Raw genomic sequence first — 12,729 nt, 5'->3', positions numbered from 1 at the left:
AGAAGGCCACTCTAAAATTTTCAATTTTGTCAACACAAGTTTTGAGGGAGCATACAATTGGCATGCTGACTGCAGGAATGTCTATCAGAGCTCTTGCCAGATAAATTCATGTTAATTTCTCTACCATAAGCCACCTTCAATGTTGTTTTAGAGAATTTGGCAGTAGGTCCAACCAGCCTCACAACCGGAGACCACATGTATCCACGCCAGCCCAGGAGAAGAATTTCTGCACAAACTGTCAGAAACTGTCTAAGGGAAGCTCATCTGCTCGTCGTCCTCACCAGGGTCTTGACTTGACTGCAGTTCGGCGTAATAACCGACTTCAGTGGGCAAATTGCTCACCATCGATGCTGGAGAAAAGTTCTCTTCACGGATGAATCCTGGTTTCAACTGTACCGGGCGTGTGGGTGAACGGTTTGCTGCTGTCAACGTTGTGAACAGAGTGCCGTGAGGTTATGGCTCTCTCTCCGTCTCCCTCTCTCTCTCCGTCTCCCTCTCTCTCTCCGTCTCCCTCTCTCTCTCCTTCTCTCTCTCTCTCCGTCTCCCTCTCTCTCTCCGTCTCCCTCTCTCTGTCTCTCCGTCTCTCTCTCTCCTTCTCTCTCTCTCTCCGTCTCCCTCTCTCTCTCCGTCTCCCTCTCTCTCTCCTTCTCTCTCTCCGTCTCCCTCTCTCTGTCTCTCCGTCTCTCTCTCTCCTTCTCTCTCTCTCTCTGTCTCTCTCTCCGTCTCCCTCTCTCTCTCTCTCCGTCTCTCTCTCTCTCTCTCTCTCTCCTTCTCTCTCTCTCTCCGTCTCTCTCTCTCCATGTTATGGGAAGGCATAAGCTACGGACAACAAACACAATTGCATTTTATCGATGGCAATTTGAATGCAGAGAGATACCGAGACGAGATCCTGAGGCCCGTTGTCGTGCCATTCATCCACCACCATCACCTCATGTTTCAGCATGATAATGCACGGCCCCATGTCACAAGGATCTGTACACAATTCCTGGAAGCTGAAAATGTCCCATTTCTTCGATGACCTGCAAACTCACCAGACATGACACCCATTGAGCATGTTTGGGATGCTCTGGATCAACGTGTATTCCAGTTCCCGCCAATATCCAGCAACTTCTCACAGCCATTGAAGAGGAGTGGGAGAACATTCCACAGGCCACAATCAGCAGCCTGATCAACTCAATGCGAAGGAGATGTGTCGCGCTGCGTGATGCAAATTGTGGTCAATACTGACTGTGTCACGCGTGCTCCTCCCTCTCCAGCCTCTAGGTCACCTGGCTGCTCGTTATGGCGCACACCTGTCACCAGCGATACACTCATAGATTTAGATGCACTATTGTAAAGTGGCTGTTCCACTGGATGTCATAAGGTGAATTCACCAATTTGTAAGTCGCTCTGGATAAGAGCGTCTGCTAAATGACTTAAATGTAATGACTTAAATGTAACTCATAATGACACTCACCTGGACTCCATCACCTCCTTGATTACCTGTCCTTTATATGTCACCTCCCTTTGTGTTTCTTCCCCAGTCGTCATTGTTCCTGTTTCATGTCGGTGCAGGTGTTTGTGTTTCTAGTTTTGTTAGTTTATTTATTAAATGTATTCACTCACTAAACTTGCTTCCCGACTCTCATCGGACGTGGTTACAGAATGACGACTCAACAAAGGAAAGCATCAGGGAGTGTTTCTTTTTTTGTGTTGGAGGTGATGTCGGGTCTGGGTGTTGGAGGCCTCAGCGGGTTTGAGAGACTCCCATGCCTCAGCTGGGTGAACAGGTTCCCGTGCCTCGGCCGAGGCAACCAGGGAGGTCTCAGCCGGCTCATCAGGCTCGCACTCCTCAGCCGGTTCGTCAGGTTTCTGCTCCTCAGCGGAGGCGACCGGTCCCCTCCGGATCCCCGGGATCGTCCCTTTGATTGGCGTATTGCGGCTGGAGAGGGGGTACTGTCACGTATGCTCTCTCTTCGGCTCTCCAGGTCGTCATGCTCCCGCGCCTCAGCCGGATCGTCAGGTTCCAACACCTTAGCAGAGGTGACCGGTCTGCTCCTACTCCCCAAGACCGCGCCGGGGAGGGGGTACTGTCACGTGTGCTCCTCCCTCTCCAGCCTCTGGGTTGCCAGGCTGCTCGTTATGGCGCACACCTGTCACCAGCGATACACTCATAATGACACTCACCTGGACTCCATCACCTCCTTGATTACCTGTCCTTTATATGTCACCTCCCTTTGTGTTTCTTCCCCAGTCGTCATTGTTCCTGTTTCATGTCGGTGCGGCTGTTGGTATTTCTAGTTTTGTTAGTTTATTTATTACATGTATTGACTCCCTGAACTTGTTTCCTGACTCTCAGCGTACGTCGTTACAGACTGGTTGTCTGATCCACACCCCTACATTTTTTAAAGGTATCTGTGGCCAACAGATGCATATCTGTATTCCCAGTCATGTGAAATCCATAGATTAGGACCTAATGGATATATTACAATTGACTGATTTCTGTATATGAACTGTGTGTAACTCAGTAAAATCTTTGAAATTGTTGCACATGTTGCGTTTATTTTTGTTCCGTGTAGTTTCAACAGTGCTGTAATATCTAGCATTACATACATAATCCAAAAAGTTAAAAGAAGGAAATTAAGAAACATTAGAGTTGTTCTGAGCAAATAATGTAAGAAATAAGAGACACAGAGAGCCATCTTGTTATCCAGGCGCCATCTTGTTATTCAGGCTCTGTCTTTAAAAGTTAACTGAGTAAGAGAGATAGAGAGACTCTTATTCCGGGACTCATTGCCTTCTGCCAATGTGGAAATCATCTCTTTGTTTATTGTTAAAATACTTTGGGTTACTGACAGTTCCTTCATGTGGTACGACACAGAATCATAATAGCTGCTTTGTGTTTGATCTCCAACGGTTCCTGACAGAACTACCACGTGGCACTTGGTTCTGGATGCTTCAATAAAACACAAGAAGAAGAAGAAAGAAAGTGGCGTGTGACCATCCTCTCTAGGGTGTCCAATCAAAAAACACATGTTTTGACCATTGGGTAAAAATAAAAGTTCATTTTGTGTCTAAGAAAACCAAACTCATTGTCTCTATCATACGATCCTAACGATGCTCGAACAAGGAGAGGAGCCTACTTCGGCGGAAGTCGTGACAACTGGTCACTTTCCAGTTCAACTCATCATCTTTCTTCTCAAATCCGGAGGACATGAAACAATATATGTAGATGTAAGATGGAAATATCGATTTTGAGACATTACATAGTATTTTCATAAATTCCAGTTCTTTTTTTTGTGATTTCTAAACAAAACAAGCGTATCTCTGTGAAATTTCAACGCTGAGCGAATTTGAAGCTTTTTTATTTTCAAAGCCTTTTCAAAATATTTAATTCAGCTCGTGTCATCGTGTTAATTTAGCTTTTTGCGACCTGTGAAAACAACTTTTTGAGATTTTTGGTTCCAACCGTCGCCGTGTCTTTGTGAGACGCAGAGTAGGTGAACGGATGATCTCTGCATGTGTCGTTTCCACCGTGAAGCATGGAGGAGGAGGTGCTATCATGTGGGGGTGCTTTGCTGGTGACACGGTCTGTGATTTATTCAGAATTCAAGGCACACTTAACCGGCATGGCTACCATAGCATTCTGCAGTGATACGCCATCCCATCTGGTTTGCGCTTAGTGGGACTATAATTTGTTTTTCAACAGGTCAATGACCCAACACACCTCCAGGCTGTGTAAGGGCTATTTGACCAAGAAGGAGAGTGATGGAGTGCTGCATCAGATGACCTGGCCTCCACAATCACCCGACCTCAACCCAATTGAGATGGTTTTGGATAAGTTGGACCGCAGAGTGAAGGAAAAGCAGCCAACAAGTGCTCAGCATATGTGGGAACTCCTTCAAGACTGTTGGAAAGATCATTCCAGGTGAAGCTGGTTGAGAGAATGCCAAGAGCGTGGAATGCTCTCATAAAGGCAAAGGGTGGCTTTTGATTTGTTCTCCATTTTTCTGGTTACTACATGATTCCATATGTGTTATTTCATAGTTTTGACGTCTTCACTATTATTCTACAATGTAGAAAATAGTAAAAAAATAAATAAAGAAAAACTGTTGAATGGAGTAGGTGTGTCCAAATTCTTGACTGTTACTGTATGTGTGTGATTATTAGAGATTGGTTTGGTAATATTGGTACGATTATTGGTAGTTTATTATGGTGATGAGTGCATTATAATCTTCTCAGATGCACCCATCAGGACGACCAGACGAACCGTTCTGAAACAAGAAGACCAAGCCTGAGTCCATGTCTGCTGTACACCATTGTGTCCTGCATCAACCCCAATTCTGTATCAAACCACTCTCACGCCACTGTGATACTCTTTCTGCCAGTTATTGACACTCAGGGGGAGCTTTTGGCGAAAGATAATGCCCCCCCACCCCCGCCCTCGTTTCTGGCCCAAATGGACCGTTCCTGGATGGCTATGAGTGCGTTAATCAGATGCTATTTACTGGTTTGCACGGTCCACACTGTGTTTGTTAGGGGGGGATATTGCCAGGCTTATCCTCTCACGTCCAGCTAGGCATGCCAAGGATAATAGGAGACAAACCATTCATTCTGTTTCTTAATCTGCAATTCATTCTCTCTCTCTCCCTCTGGCCTTCTCTCTCTCTCTCCCTCTCTCTCTCTCTCTCTCTCTCTCTCTCTCTCTCTCTCTCTCTCTCTCTCTCTCTCTCTCTCCTCTGGCCTTCTCTCTCTCTCTCTCTCTCTCTCCCTCTCTCGCTGTCTGTCTCCCCCTCTCTCTGTCTCCTTTCTCTCTCTCTCTCTCTCTCTCTCTCTCTCTCTCTCTCTCTCTCTCTCTCTCTCTCTCTCTCCCTCTGGTCTTCTCTCTCTCTCTCTCTGGCCTTTCTCTCTCTCTCTGGCCTTCTCTCTCTCTCCCTCTGGTCTTCTCTCTCTCTCTCTGGCCTTCTCTCTCTCTCCCTCTGGTCTTCTCTCTCTCTCTCTGGCCTTCTCTCTCTCTCTGGCTTTCTCTCTCTCTGGCCTTCTCTCTCTCTCCCTCTGGTCTTCTCTCTCTCCCTCTGGTCTTCTCTCTCTCTCTCTCTCTCTCTCTGGCCTTCTCTCTCTCTCCCTCTGGCCTTCTCTCTCTCTCTCTAGTCTTCTCTCTCTTTCCTTCTGTTTCTCTCCCTCTGGTATTCTCTGGTCTTCTCTCTCTTCTCTCTCTCTCCCTTCTGTTATTCTCAGTAGGAGGAGCCTAGCATGTTGATATTCTCAGTAGGAGGAGCCTAGCATGTTGACATTCTCAGTAGGAGGAGCCTAGCATGCTGACATTCGCAGGAGGAGGAGCCTAACATGCTGACATTTGCAGTAGGAGGAGCCTAGCATGCTGACATTCGCAGGAGGAGGAGCCTAGCATGCTGACATTTGCAGTAGGAGGAGCCTAGCATGCTGACATTCATAGTAGGAGGAGCCTAGCTTGTTGATATTTGTTGTTTACTGCAGCCGTTTTTACTAAATGTTCTAAATAGTACGTTGTACAATTAGTACACAGTATGTAGTTTAAAACGCCTAAAATTACATACCCAAATCTAACTGCCTGTAGCTCAGGCCCTGAAGCAAGGATATGCATATTCTTGGTACCATTTGAAAGGAAGTTTGTGGAAATGTGAAGGGAATGTAGTAGAATATAACACAGTAGATCTGGTAGAAGATAATACAAAGAAAAAAACAACCGTTCTTTGGTATTTTTTTGTACCATCATCTTTGAAACGCAAGAGAAAGGCCATCATGTATTATTCCAGCCCAGGTGCAATTTAGATTTTGGCCACTAGATGGCAGCAGTGTATGTGCAAAGGTTTAGACTGATCCAATGAAACATTGCATTTCTGTTCCAAATATTGTATCAAGACTGCCCAAATGAGCCTATTTTTTTTATTAAGAACTTTTCATGTTGAAAATTGTGAACCCTCCTCAAACAATAGTATGTACCATGGTATTCTTTGACTCTAACAGCTACTGTAAATTGGACGGTGCAGTTAGATTAACAAGATATGTTAATGGGAATGTCCTGGGAAATGTTCTTGTTTACTTACAACCTCATGCTAATCACATTAGCCTACGTTAGCTCAACCGTCTAATGGACGGAACACAGATCCCGAAGAATTCAGTAGACAAAACCAGATTTCAGACACGGCCAGAGTGAAAGAGACCTAATCTATCTGTTTTGACAGTGAGAGTGAGTGACAGTTAGCCGATGCAATATCTGTTGTTCAGAACTGAAACACAATGTACTCTCTGTGTCAGTATCAGACATTCTTTAGGAGCTGAGTAATGCTGTATGTGGTATCAGTAAAGAAAGTAGCTCCTTGTACCCAGCTAGCCAAGCAGCATAACAGGGAACGTAGCACAGCGGCTTAGCTTTGCCCCAGAAACTCACCTGAAACGCACATGAAACTCACCTGCCTCAGACTGCCTGCCTCAGACTGCCTCAGACTGCCTGCCTCAGACGGCCTCAGACGGCCTGCTTCAGACTGCCTTAGACTGCCTGCCTCAGTCTGCCTGCCTCAGACTGCTTCAGACGGCCTGCTTCAGACTGCCTCAGACTGCCTGCCTCAGACTTTTATGACCTATGGTAGTCACTATAGTCACTATGTTAAGACCTATGGTAGTCACTATAGTCACTATGTTATGACCTATGGTAGTCACTATAGTCACTATGTTATATAAAATAAATATATGCCATTTAGCAGACGCTTTTATCCAAAGCGACTTACAGTCATGTGTGCATACATTCTACGTATGGGTGGTCCCGGGAATCGAACCCACTACCCTGGCGTTACAAGCGCCATGCTCTACCAACTGGTAGTCAGTATGTTATGACCTATGGTAGTCACTATGTTATGACCTATGGTAGTCACTATGTTATGACCTATGGTAGTCACTATGTTGTGACCTATGGTAGTCACTATGTTATGACCTATGGTAGTCACTATGTTGTGACCTATGGTAGTCACTATGTTATGACCTATGGTAGTCACTATGTTATGACCTATGGTAGTCACTATGTTATGACCTATGGTAGTCACTATGTTATGACCTATGGTAGTCACTACTGTTTTTATTTTCTATTTTTTTATTTTTATGTTTACCCCTTTTTCTCCCCAATTGTTTTAGTAGCTACTATCTTGTCTCATCGCTACAACTCCCGTGTGGGCTCGGGAGAGACGAAGGTTGAATGTCATGCGTCCTCCGATACACAACCCAACCAGCCGCACTGCTTCTTAAACACAGCGCGCATCCAACCCGGAAGCCATCCGCACCAATGTGTCGGAGGAAACACCGTGCACCCGGCCACCTTGGTTAGCGCACACTGCGCCCAGCCCGCCACAGGATACGAACACAGCTGTTATTCAGTTCCCATTTGGAACTATATGAGTTATGATGTTTCCAGAGTGACTTTTTACACAGGTACTCTATCTCATAAAGACAGATTCAATACAATAATGTGGAGCATACTCTGTCAGCTCTGACAAGGCCATTCAACTACGATGCTATATCAAGACTAATGTCTTTTGTCAGCCTCAGAGTCTTTGGTCAGCCTCAGAGACTTTGGTCAGTCTAGAGTCTTTGGTCAGCCTCAGAGTCCTTGGTTCAGCCTGAGAGTCTTCGGTCAGTCTCAGTCTTTGGTCAGTCTCAGAGTCTTTGGTAAGCCTCAGAGTCTTTGGTCAGTCTCAGAATCTTTGGTCAGCGTCAGAGTCTTTGGTCAGCCTCGGAGTCTTTGGTCAGCCTCAGAGTCTTTGGTCAGTCTCAGAGTCTTTGGTCAGCCTCAGAGTCTTTGGTCAGCCTCAGAGTCTTTGGTCAGTCTAGAGTCTTTGGTCAGCCTCAGAGTCCTTGGTTCAGCCTCAGAGTCTTTGGTCAGTCTCAGTCTTTGGTCAGTCTCAGAGTCTTTGGTCAGCCTCAGAGTCTTTGGTCAGCGTCAGAGTCTTTGGTCAGCCTCGGAGTCTTTGGTCAGTCTCAGAGTCTTTGGTCAGCCTCAGAGTCTTTGGTCAGTCTCAGAGTCCTTGGTCAGTCTCAGAGTCTTTGGTCAGTCTCAGAGTCTTTGGTCAGCCTCAGAGTCTTTGGTCAGCCTCAGAGTCTTTGGTCAGCCTCAGAGTCTTTGGTCAGTCTCAGAGTCTTTGGTCAGCCTCAGAGTCCTTGGTCAGTCTCAGAGTTTTTTGTCAGCCTCAGAGTCTTTGGTCGGTCTCAGAGTCTTTGGTCAGCCTCAGAGTCTTTGGTCAGCCTCAGAGTCCGTGGTCAGCCTTAGAGTCCGTGGTCAGCCTTAGAGTCCGTGGTCAGCCTCAGAGAATGCAATCATATTTACAGTTTCCTGTCTTCATTCAAACACACAGTCTAAACTGTCTGGCTAGCTAGTTAACAAACATACTGTGCCAATATATATACAAATTCATTGTTTTATACAATATTTTCCCATAGTTGATCAGTCACTAGAATTACCGTTTTTTCTTTACCAAGATGAATGATTTTTAGTCATGTTACCAGGATCCCAATGTCCAATCTACAGTTCGAATATATAATTCTATGAAAATAGCCATGTGTGAGATTTGGTTCTGGATTTTGAGAGAATGATTCATGTGTCTTTGGTCTGGTCTGAGTGCACAGACTCATCCCTACTGAATCAGCCCGTGTCCATCACAGTCTGGTCCCTCTCTTTATTCCCCGAGAGGTAAACACACGGACAGACTGGTGTAAACGTTTAGCTCTGCGCTTAACACACCGGGAGGTTTGAAGAGGAAGAGGACGCCGCGCACGCACGCACGCACGCACGCACGCACGCACGCACGCACGCACACACACACACACACACACACACACACACACACACACACACACACACACACACACACACACACGTACACAGGTCCATCTTCTCAGGGAGATCCTTGGAATCCGTCGGAGGATGGGAACGCTGACCAGAACACTTTGGAATGCTCAGCTGTCTGTTCTCGTCACAACACGTGCTTGCTGATAAATCAAGCGCTTGCTGAAACCAGGCGGGAGAAAAGCGAGAGAGAAAAAAAAACATCTTATCTTATTTGCTGTTTTTTCAATGAAGTTATGCCCTCCAGTTCCGCGTCCAAGTACAGGTGCATCTCGTTGTCGTGGTCAACTGAACTACTCTCACAAGATGATCAGATTGGTCCGCTTGTCACGCCCTGACCTTAGAGAGCTTTCTATATCTCTATTTTGGTTTGGTCAGGGTGTGATTTGGGGTGGACATTCTATGTTCTTGTTTCTATGTGTTGTATTTCTTTGTGTTTTGGCCGGGTATGGTTCTCAATCAGGGGCAGCTGACTATCGTTGTCTCTGATTGGGAGCCATACTTAGGCAGGCTTTTTCCCACATGTGTTTTGTGGGTAGTTGTTTTCTGTTTTCTGCACCTGACTGTTTCGGTTTCGTTATTCACTTTGTTATTTTCGTTTAAGTGTTCAGTTCAATGAAAGTCATGCGCTTTGGTCCGATTCCTCCTCCTCATCCGACGACGACACCCGTTACACCGCTGGAGGGAAAGACTCAAACTGTTTGAATCTGGTCGTGGCCAGATCTATGTAGCCAATCAGAATGTTTTGTCAGTTTGAGAATGTAAGCTGGTGAGATCAGGATGGTTCGTACAATGATACATCTGCCTTGTTCTATCTCTCTCTCTCTCTCTCTCTCTCTCTCTGCATCCTCCTCTCTTCTACCCTCTGTTTCCCAGCATGCTCTATAATGACCATGATCTCTGTGATGTTTCCTCACACAAGAGAGCAGCTCACCTCTGACTAATCTGTTCTGTCTCTCTGTGTCTCTCTGTGGCTCTCTGTGTCTCTCTGTGTCTCTCTGTGTCTCTCTGTGGCTCTGTCTGTCTCCCTCAGGGAGGGAGGGATAAAGGAAGATCAGGATGAAAGGAGGGAGAGATGGAGATCCCTCTTTCATACCCCACAGGGAGAGAGGGGGGTGGAGGGAAGGAAGGAGAGAGAGTGGGGGAAGGAGAGAAAGGGAGAGGGAGAGGGGGAAGGAGAGAAAGGGAGAGGGGGAAGGAGAGAAAGGGAGAGGGGGAAGGAGAGAAAGGGATAGGGGGAAGGAGGGAGAGGGGAAGGAGAGAAAGGGAGAGGGAGAGGGGGAAGGAGAGAAAGGGAGAGGGAGAGAAGGGGATGGAGGGAAGGAAGGAGAGAGAGAAGAAAAAGGGAGTGAGAAATGGGTAAGGATGGAGGGATGAGAGATGGATAGAGAGAGGGGGATAGAGGGATGAGAGATGGATAGAGAGAGGGGGATAGAGGGATGAGAGATGGATAGAGAGAGGGGGATAGAGGGATGAGAGATGGATAGAGAGTGGGGGGGTAGAGAGATGAGAGACGGATAGAGAGAGTGGGGTAGAGGGATGAGAGATGGATAGAGAGAGGGGGATAGAGGGATGAGAGATGGATAGAGAGTGGGGTAGAGAGATGAGATCGATAGAGAGAGTGGGGTAGAGAGATGAGAGATGGATAGAGAGAGGGGGTAGAGAGATGAGAGGGGGATAGAGGGATGAGAGATGGATAGAGAGTGGGGTAGAGAGATGAGATGGATAGAGAGAGTGGGGTAGAGAGAGAGATGGATAGAGAGAGTGGGGTAGAGAGATGAGAGACGGATAGAGAGAGTGGGGTAGAGAGATGAGAGACGGATAGAGAGAGGGGGATAGAGGGATGAGAGATGGATAGAGAGTGGGGGGTAGAGAGATGAGAGATGGATAGAGAGAGGGGGATAGAGGGATGAGAGATGGATAGAGAGAGTGGGGTAGAGAGATGAGAGACGGATAGAGAGAGTGGGGTAGAGAGATGAGAGACGGATAGAGAGAGGGGGGTAGAGGGATGGTGTGTTTGCCTCTTCATTGTGTGGTGTTTGGTGTGAGAGCTGTGCTGTGTCATGTCTGAGATCAAACAATCCTGGCCCAGCGGCGGCTCTTTGTTAACTCCTCTTCACCCCGCCCAAAAACAGAGAGAGAGAGAAAGGAAGCGATTCCCAAACCTGCCATAACAAAGCCATCACCTACAGAGAGATGAACCTGGAGTCCCCTAAGCAAGCTGGTCCTGGGGCTCTGTTCACAAACACAAACACACCCTACAGAGCCCCAGGACAGCAGCAAAATTAGACCCAACCAAATCATGAGAAAACAAAAAGATAATTACTTGACACATTGGAAAGAATTAACAAAAAACAGAGCAAACTATAATGCTATTTGGCCCTAAACAGAGAGTACACAGCGGCAGAATACCTGTCCACTGTGACTGAACCAAACTTAAGGAAAGCTTTGACTATGTACAGACTCAGTGAGCATAGCCTTGCTATTGAGAAAGGCCGCCGTAGACAGACATGGCTCTCAAGAGAAGACAGGCTATGTGCTCACTGCCCACAAAATGAGGTGGAAACTGAGCTGCACTTCCTAACCTCCTGCCAAATGTATGACCATATTAGAGACACATATTTCCCTCAGATTACACAGATCCACAAAGAATTCAAAAACAAATCCAATTTTGATAAACTCCCATATCTACTGGGTGAAATGCCACAGTGCCATCACAGCAGCAAGATTTGTGACCTGTTGCCACGAGAAAAGGGCAACCAGTGAAGAACACACACCATTGTGTCCTTCTGTAGCACAGTTGGTAGAGCATGGCGCTTGTAACGCCAGTATAGTGGGTTCGATTCCCGGGACCACCCATAAGTAGAATGTATGCACACATGACTGTAAGTCGCTTTGGATAAAAGTGTCTGCTAAATGGCATATATTATATTATTATATATATTGTAAATACAACCCATATTTATGCTTATTTATTTTATCTTGTGTCCTTTAACCATTTGTACATTGTTAAAACACTGTATATATATATAATATGACATTTGTAATGTCTTTATTGTTTTGAAACTTCTGTGAGTGTAATGTTTACTGTTAATTTGTATTGTTTATTTCACTTGATATATTATCTACCTCACTTGCTTTGGCAATGTTAACACATGTTTCCCATGTCGATAAAGCCCTTGAATTGAATTGAATCGAATTGAGAGAGAGAGACAGAGAGAGAGAGAGAGAGAGAGGCTTGATCCCAAAGGCAGAGAGAGAAATGGCAGAGTCCCTATATCCCAAATGGTACCCTGTCCCTATCCCAAATGGCACCCTAGTCCCTATACCCCAAATGGCACCCTAGTCCCTATATCCCAAATGGCACCCTAGTCCCTATATCCCAAATGGTACCCTAGTCCCTATATCCCAAATGGCACCCTAGTCCCTATATCCCAAATGGCACCCTAGTCCCTATATCCCAAATGGCACCCTAGTCCCTATATCCCAAATGGCACCCTAGTCCCTATATCCCAAATGGCACCCTAGTCCCTATGCGTTTCTGGCCCATACGAGTGCACGATGTAGTTAACTCAGGTACCGTTGCAGATTAGAGGAAGAGATGACATAGAGATCTGGCAGCATGTAGGTTCACACTTCCTTCACACCACAACAGAATGAGGGAACCCAGTTGGAGTATACATACCAGTAATCTAATGGGAGCTGTCCCCCCCCCCAAAACAAACCTGAACCGGATGTTTCCTGTGTTGGTAATTGGTTTGTTTTTACTGTCAGAGAGCTTTGTGAACAGTAAGGGGTTGTGTGGTTCATTTGGTGTGTGTGTGTGCATGTGTGTGTGTGTGTGTGTGTGTGTGTGTGTGTGTGTGTGTGTGTGTGTG

The 12,729-nt window shown here is 46.2% G+C and overlaps 1 protein-coding gene across 1 annotated transcript in view; it reads left to right on the top strand.

The window, feature by feature from the left end:
- Positions 1-6,420: 6,420 nt before the first annotated feature.
- Positions 6,421-12,729, top strand: part of LOC118378133 (arf-GAP with coiled-coil, ANK repeat and PH domain-containing protein 3-like) — a 116,585-nt gene continuing 110,276 nt past the window's right edge. Inside the window, exons 1-2 of the mRNA XM_052474580.1 lie at positions 6,421-6,604; positions 7,552-7,696. Coding sequence (XP_052330540.1) covers positions 6,421-6,604; positions 7,552-7,696 — 329 coding nt within the window. The remainder of the gene's footprint in view (positions 6,605-7,551; positions 7,697-12,729) is intronic.

The sequence above is a fragment of the Oncorhynchus keta genome, chromosome 21 (assembly GCF_023373465.1).
Source record: "Oncorhynchus keta strain PuntledgeMale-10-30-2019 chromosome 21, Oket_V2, whole genome shotgun sequence".
NCBI classification, from domain to species: Eukaryota; Metazoa; Chordata; class Actinopteri; order Salmoniformes; family Salmonidae; genus Oncorhynchus; species Oncorhynchus keta.
The sequence above is the reverse complement of the archived record's forward strand: the minus strand, read 5'-3'. Positions and strand labels throughout refer to the sequence as shown.